At 32.6% G+C, this 7,918-nt stretch overlaps 1 protein-coding gene across 2 annotated transcripts; it reads right to left on the bottom strand.

The window, feature by feature from the left end:
- Window positions 1-3,219: 3,219 nt before the first annotated feature.
- Window positions 3,220-6,236, bottom strand: LOC100786379 (nudix hydrolase 17, mitochondrial). Of its 2 annotated transcripts, XM_014778072.3 has the most exons (6): window positions 5,971-6,236; window positions 5,276-5,380; window positions 5,031-5,136; window positions 4,451-4,534; window positions 4,197-4,325; window positions 3,220-3,633 (listed from the first exon to the last, which is right to left on the bottom strand). In XM_014778072.3, exons 1-6 carry the CDS (start codon window positions 6,042-6,044, stop codon window positions 3,529-3,531), a joined length of 603 nt encoding a protein of 200 aa, XP_014633558.1. In that variant the 5' UTR covers window positions 6,045-6,236; the 3' UTR covers window positions 3,220-3,528. The 2 variants fall into 2 exon arrangements, with proteins under 2 accessions (XP_014633558.1, XP_003528327.1); XM_003528279.5 differs by lacking the exon at window positions 5,276-5,380 and having other exon boundaries at window positions 3,222-3,633; window positions 5,971-6,216.
- Window positions 6,237-7,918: the final 1,682 nt, after the last annotated feature.

The following is a 7,918-nucleotide window of genomic DNA, read 5'->3' as shown; positions in this document are numbered from 1 at the left end:
TTATGAAAATGCCACCGCGCCATTTAGTACATCAGTTTTTTTTATAACCGATGTAGATATTGCGACGTGAAAAGCAGTTTTTCTAGTAGTGACGGTGGGATTGGAATTTTTTGAAACAGACTATTAGATTGTTTCAATTTTCCAAGGCCATTACACCATTTATCATGTGTGGTATCTCCTCTACGAGTATACCTCTTCTTTTGGAATGGTGGTAGGACTGAGAGTTTCAATCCCATTAGAGTTCTTAGGCAAGGCAACCGCCCCCTATCCCCTTACTTGTTTATCTTTTATATGGAGAGGCTCAATTATCAATCAAGAGGTTGCTACAGGTCGTTGGAAACTACTTCAAATTACTAAAAGAAGACTGGTCTTGAGTCATCTATTTTTTGCGGACGATGCCCTCCTTTTTATGAAGATAGATATCTCCCAGGCGAGGGTTGTAGCTAATGTTTTGGCTTATTTTTTAACTTTATCAAGTATGAAAGTTAGCCTTCAAAATCTAGAATTATGGCCACCAAGGGATTTTCTCAAAAGTTGAAACATGATATAGATATAGTGTACCTCAAATTTGCTTTAGTTAAGAAAGTTAATGGTAAGTTTGGAAAGTAAACTGCTCAACAAACCAGGTAGATTAACATTAGCTAACTTGGTCATTGCTTCTTTATCATCTTATGACATGCAAATTCAGTGGCATCCCCATATATTTGTGAGTATACTGATGTGTCTATTCGGTCCTTTATTTGGAAAGGCTCGAATGATAATGGGCTTCGCATGGTGGGTTGGAAGAAGGTGAAAAAACCCAAGAAATGGGGAGAATTGGGAGTTGAACAACAAGACAACAAAATACTTCCTTTTTGGATAAGTTGATTTGGGATTTTTTATATCTGCCTAATCAAATATGGAGTTCTTTGATTAGCATTAACTACTTGAAGGATGGACATCTTTTTAAAAAGGATGGTGTTGGGAGGTTTTGGTTTTGAAATCTATTTCGTAGGTTTTATTCTTAAAATTGGTAACGGACCTCTAGATTTTTTGTGAGATTGATTCTCTGCAGGCTCCTAACTCTGATAATAACTTGCTTCTTTGTATTAAAGTGTTGATTTGGAAATCATGGGGTGGTCATTCTTATTGGTTTGTGGTTTGTCTGATGTACCCACAATAGGCTCATTTTTTATATGAAGGAAACTCCAATTTTGGAGTTGTCAATGAAGGTTTGGAGTTTAGTCAAACATACTGTTGAGGCTTTCAACTCCATGATAACCTCTAGAACTTATCTCCAAAGGCTTGCCTTGTGGTCTCACCCCCCCTGATGGTGTGATCCCTAAACGTGGATGGCAGTGTTCTTGGGAATCCTAGATAAGTAGGTTTTGGTGGGCTCTGTCGGGATTGGAACAATAATGTTTTGTTTGGATTTTATGAGAAAAATGTCATTATGGATATTCTCCATGCAAAGATTCTTGCTTTGTTGCATGGATTGCAGTTATGTTGAGACTTAAGCAATAAGGCTCTTTGCTACTCGATCTAACTCATCTACAACTATTTATTTGATGAGGCATGGGTTTCTTTCTACTCACCATTATTTCAATAAGGTTCAATTCATTCGAAATCTATTGGCTAAGGATTGGGAGTGTAATTTAATGCACATTATCAAAGGGGAACCAAAGTGTTGATGTTCTTGCCAAGCTTGGAGCATCATCTAGTTATCTGATGGTAGTTTTCAACGAGCCTCCTACTAGTTTAAAAGGATCAAAATTTTCCATGTTTAAGTTTGTTTTGGTTGTTTTCCTTTTTTCTTCTTTCTCTCATGTAACTAAAAACAAACAACCTACTTTTCTTTAATGGAAATTTGATAATGTGTTTAGTTTAAAGACTGATTTTAATAGTAAATCAATATAAAAATAGCTATTATTACCTACATTTCTCTAACTTTCAGAAAGTGATATTGTCATAAACTTCAATTTCAATTATGGAGAGAAAAACAACTAGATAACTTACTAGTATATGGGTTCAAATTAGCTTTAACATGCTCATCTAAACAACAAAATACTTCCTTTAAACAGATAGATACATATATAGGGGTAGGCGTATATAGGTTCAGGTCCACGGGCTGGTCCAATAAGTTTATGCGGGCTGGTCCGTTAAGCCCGTAAACCGGGCGAATTACAAACATTTTTTACAAACCCATATAATTATAAATAATACTTGAGCCTGGTCCGTTAAGTCCGCAGACTTAACGGATTTTATCCCTGGACTCATTGGTACGTATCCCGTATAAGATAAAATTAATTTTAAAATAAAAATTAAACAGATTGAATATTTGAGTTGAGAGTTGAGACTTTAGACTTCAAAGTCTTCCCTTTCAAACCCTCACTCTGCCGTGCGTCTCCTTCCCTTACCCTCACTCCATTGCACATCTCTAATTCCTCGACCTTTACTCCGTTGCGAGATCCACGACATCACTTTCTCTTACTCGGTTCACGCACGAACTCCCTACCCCAACCTATACCCCACTGCGCTTCCTTGACCTCGGCCAAACACCCGCAAGAAGGTCACTTCCTCCTCCTCGACTCATGCGCCACCCCTCTCTATGTATCCCACCTCTTTGTTGCATGTTGCGCCTCCCACCGTGTTGTGCCTCTCTCTTGTTTGTGGTCGTGTCAAACAACCAAATATATATATATATATATTAAAAAATTATTAATTAAACTCACAAATTGGTCCGATCCGTTTATCCGTAGGCTTAGCAGACCGAATACAGACCTTAAGAAAAGTCCATTTAATTTGCGAAACGGATTTACCTAGTTCACTTAAAACGTGAATTTCACGGGCCAGACCTTAAACAAACCGCATCGATCCGGATACCCACCCTATATAGAGAGAGAGATCCACATTAATTAGCTCATCTTGGTGGACCTTAATAAATTTAATCAATCTTTACGGACAAAATATCAATTTATTCAAATAGTTGGTGTGTTGGATAGTATAATATATTGACATAACCGTTGACATATATAATAAGTAACGAGGGTTTGAATAATTTGACAATTTCGTGCTTCATCAATCATTGCATGAGCTGGTTGGCGGCAAAGGTGAGTTAGTTTAGCGTTGAAAAACTTCATAGTCTATAATGATATATATATATATATATATATATATATATATATATATATATATATATATATATATATATAACACATAACTAAGACTTAAAACGTATTTATAAATAAGAAGTTTATTTTCAGTTTCCAAAACACACATACAAAGAACATGGTTGTCTAAGTGAAACCACTTTGGATTCCTTAGTCTTGGGTTTGATCTCATGATACATATATGTGTGTGTAAAATTCACTAGAAAAAAAAATCCCGCTTTAACACTTTATATATTTTAGAGATATTAATCTCTCAATTACCAGGTGTGAAAATGACCTAAGGAAAAAAAAATTAACTACTTCAACATGTGCGTATTTGAACTATATGAGAAACATGGGCAATTTTCTATCTAAAAAAAGTTGCAAACAATAATTAGCTCTATATGTTCCTATTTTTCTGTAAAGTGAGCCGTTCAACGAGAATGTCTAATGCTTCCTTCATCCACCAATGCTGACAAACTTCCCGGGCTTCATTAATACTCATCTTCATAAAGTGATCACAAAAGAGAATTAGTAAAATTCGTAACTGTAATTGAATTATATTTATTAACATTATGCGTTTCATTTTTCCACATAAAAAACAAGCTGCAGTCTTTAACTGCAATCACAACCATAAATGTTGTTGAGGTCATCTCATTCTTAATTATGTTTGAACCAGTCACATATATTGTTCACAATTTTTGTAATTTGGTGCAACACTTACGTAGTACAACCGCAACCTCTCAACTACAGTTTAAACTTTAAAGTCATAAGTTTTGTTCTAGATGTTCCATTATTCCTATCACGATCATGCTTGCGTTTTTGAAAGAACAAAGCTGATAATTACAAAAATTTTCTAATACAAATACATTCTTTATTATTTATTATTTCATTAAGTTAATACACATTTTAGAAAGTGACACATGGTTACAAGGAAAGTAAATTAGTTAACATTTTAGAAAATGGTACAACAATCATGCGTATATTAACAAGTATTCTCTGAAAGTGAAATGAACTAATTAAGTATTGTCACACGTTATTATTAATAACTCTTGGACATATACGTACCCATATTCTTCTCCTTAGATCTTTCTCAGGCCACAAGTCAAGTTGTTCTTTGACAAGCAAAGGAAACATGTGCCCTTCATAGTATGTTCCAAGTCTTTTACTAATGAAGCTCCATTGGCCCAATTCATGCTGCCATATGAAATAAAACCAAATTTTCAGTTTTGTTTGACAGTAATACATAGAAGAAAGAACTAGCTAGCAAGAGAGAATTGAATTTAAGCCAAAATTAAGTGCCTAATGTATTAAAAAGGTACCTGAACTATTCCTGTAACTCCTGCTTCTTCGAGGGACTCCCTGGAAGCTGCTTCTTCTACAGATTCATCGAGTTCCCACCCTCCCTGAAATAGACAAATAAGATGTTAATGTTATATATATATATATATATGTGTGTGTGTGTGTGAATCACGATGAGGTCAAAGAGAGACTTTTTTAATTTATACTATAGATCCATATAAAAAAAATAAAATCACCCTACCCATTTCGTAAGACACTTCAATCATTTATATGTTTAGATATCAGTTAATTAAGAGAGCTTGAAAGTACTTTTATTTTAAAAATAACAGTAGAATTCCTAAAAACATTTCAAACTTTTATCAAAACATAACCTTAATCATTTTTGCTTGTTCTATTTTTTGGTACATATTTAGTCCAAAAAAATGAATCCGTGTCGTCAATCTAATCTTTAAAAAATCATTATAGCCCTCTCTAATATTAGCTAAAATGTGCTACATTTATAATCTTAATTTTAATTTTTCTCTTCAGAGATTAATTAAATTTAGTCATTTTTTCTTCAGAAATGGAGTTGGATATTCATTATAGAAACGACAAATGTACCTTTGGGAACATTAATGCTTGACCCTTTTGTGAACTAACCACAAGCACCTCCAATTCATTGCTCACATTGCCATCATTATCTTCTTTATATCTGTAAGGTATGCACCTGCACAATCAGACATTGGAATGAATGAGTCAAATGAAGGCCAAAAGCAATTATAATAACGCAATAAAGGAGGGACTGAGCTGGGGATATAAAAAAGGAAAAAACCAACAAACAAAGTAAATTTATCCAAAAATGTAACCATTGGAAAAGCTTGGGTGCAACTGTCACCAGACAGGCAGACACCAAACAGAAAGCAAGTTTATCCGAAAGTGCAGCCATTGAGAAAGCTCGAGTGCCACTGTCACTAGACACCAAATAATTCAATAATGGCCCATATAAGCACACAAAAATATACTGAACATTTGGCAGACTTTAGCTAGCATTGGATATAACTTGTTTTGAGCTTCTCTTCCCTAATTAAAAATTGAAGTTTCTCCATGGATATACAACATAATAGTAATTACCCGGATAGAGAAAAAGATAAAAGAGAGAAAGATGTAGATGTGATGATAAGTAATATATATATGATTTGTTTTTTTGTTACCATAAGTATGATATCATATGATAAAATGAAGAGGTCAATAAAAAGAAATAAGAGTATCATTGGGATGTTTACATTATGCATATATGTCCAAAAATTAGAACTCTAAACTTTTAGAAAAGCTCTATTTTTTGTTATAGATTTTATTCATGAAAAAAACACTAGTTTTACTTTTATAAGAACTTATATAAAATTATGTTTCGCTCCACTTTTCCTTTTCGGGAGGAAAAGAAGAGCTTCAGAAAATTGAACTACCAACCACACACATGCCAACTTGAAATGAAGTGTAACTACAAAACAATCAGAATCAAACCCAAATAATTAAGAAACAAATATCCATGAAATGAACTCACCCCACAACTTGGCGGCCACCACTACTGTTGTATCTCTGCATCTCCCTTCCCGTTCGAGACATCAAACAAGCCATATATATCCTTCTCAAACACTTAACTTCAATATTTGCACTTTCAGAAATCTTAAACAAAAATCAAAAGAGAGGACCTATTAATTATATATAGTAATACGATAGCTAGAACTTTTTTTAACTAAGTATATGTATGATATATGTATGTGTTAAGTTGGAACTTGGAGAAGCAATAGGACGAATAAAGGGTTTATATATAGGAAAGGCTGCTTTGTGGAATCGTTTATAAAGCGCGTAGTTGTCGCATATTGCTCGATGGATCAGTGTGGACGTAGAAAAAGAAAAATATAATATGAATATAGAAAATAGTAAATGATAATAGAGAGATATTAGTATTATATAAGGTTGAGGCTTCGATGAGGTTTCGCCAATTGGCTATTTATTATTCGGTGTTGGATTTGTTGCTTAATTTGCCGAGTCAATCAGCTTGCCGAAGAAGAATGTGATTGAATTCTTAGCTACCTAGTCAATTTATTAGGATTAGAGAGAGAGAGAGAGTCAGAATGGGTTAGTTGACTTTTTAGAATGCGTCATGTCATGTTGCTGGTTTGTGCGTTTCATACTTATCCGGTTCCGGTCTAGAAGATCTGATTAATTCCATGTTATAATTTTGGGAGGGTGCACATTTGTTTTCCGGAGATAACCTTATTGCTTCCGTTATCAAAAGGAGAAAAAAGAATCAATCCCGACCTAAATAAGAAATATCTCATATATATATATATATGTTATATTTTCGGGAATCAAGAATTTTTGGAAATATTTTTCTAAAATTTGTATTAAATGTGGAAACATGATATTTCCAACCTTACTTTTGTGAAAATCCATGTTTCCGTTATAAAAAAGAGAAAAAAAAAATCAACCTTGACGTAAATAATATATATGTGAAATATTTCTTATTTAGGTCAGGGTTGATTTTTTTTTCTCCTTTTGATAACGGAAGCAATAAGATTATCTCTTAAAGAATTTTTTATAAAAGTGAGGTTGGAAATATCATGTTTCTACATTCAATACAAGTTTTAGAAAAACATTTCCAGAAATTCTTGATTTCCAAAAATACATCATCTTCATATTTGTTGAGCTTCATATTCCCATGATAAAAGGCCAATATCTTAGATTTTCACAAGAATGAAAGTTATTTTCTAGGATAACCATCTTATTCCACTTCATTATTTACATTTTTCTCACTTGCATTTTTTATAAAAAATGATTAAATATTTTTTAAAAATTACTAAATACTACCAACCAAAATTCATGACAATAATATTTATGAGGTATATTTCTAAGAATGTGATTTCTGAAAATGTAATGTTATACCATAAAATAAATATTGCCCCCTTTGTCATTGTGGTAATTTCAAGGTACGTAGTGGGAAACTTTTTTTTGTTGTTGAAATGTAAAAATTACTTTTACAAGGGAACGGAGTGGAAAAAGGGTGTGATGGACAAAATTGAGTGCGTTTAGTATCATAGAAATAGGAGAAGGAGATACTTATCTATTTTTATTTATTTATCTATTTTTATCTTAATTAACCAAATTTCTTTAATTTTCACTTTATTGCAAACCTATTTTTATCACATTTTGTTTTTCCAATGCACTATATTCAACTTTAAAAATAGTAATTGTTTAAATTTACGAAAATGTTATCAAAAGTGTTTTTTTTTTTACTCATTTGAATTTAAATCTATTTCAATTTTGTTCTTAATAAATATTATTTTCTTAAATAATGGTGGAAATGAGGAGTAATATTAAAAGGGTTATTTTAAAGTAAGTTGATCCCTCTTCTAATAAAAATTAAGAGAGTAAAAATATTTTAGCAAAATTACCTCCTAATAACTACTATTGTTTAGTGGAATTCTTTTGTTTTAATTCTTTGATTA

Source organism: Glycine max, chromosome 7 (genome assembly GCF_000004515.6).
Source record: "Glycine max cultivar Williams 82 chromosome 7, Glycine_max_v4.0, whole genome shotgun sequence".
Classification (NCBI taxonomy): Eukaryota; Viridiplantae; Streptophyta; class Magnoliopsida; order Fabales; family Fabaceae; genus Glycine; species Glycine max.
Note: the sequence above shows the minus strand (reverse complement) of the source record. Positions and strands in the feature narration are given on the sequence as shown.

Bases quoted from the DNA above. Each gene is read 5' to 3' on its own strand.
- LOC100786379 (XM_014778072.3), bottom strand. From the start codon at position 6,044: ATGGCTTGTTTGATGTCTCGAACGGGAAGGGAGATGCAGAGATACAAC. The intron at 5,381-5,970 runs GTGAGTTCATTT...TTTGGTGTCTAG, and splicing joins GGTGGCCGCCAAGTTGTGGG to TGACAGTGGCACTCGAGCTT. The intron at 3,634-4,196 runs GTACGTATATGT...CACTTTATGAAG, and splicing joins ATCTAAGGAGAAGAATATGG to ATGAGTATTAATGAAGCCCG.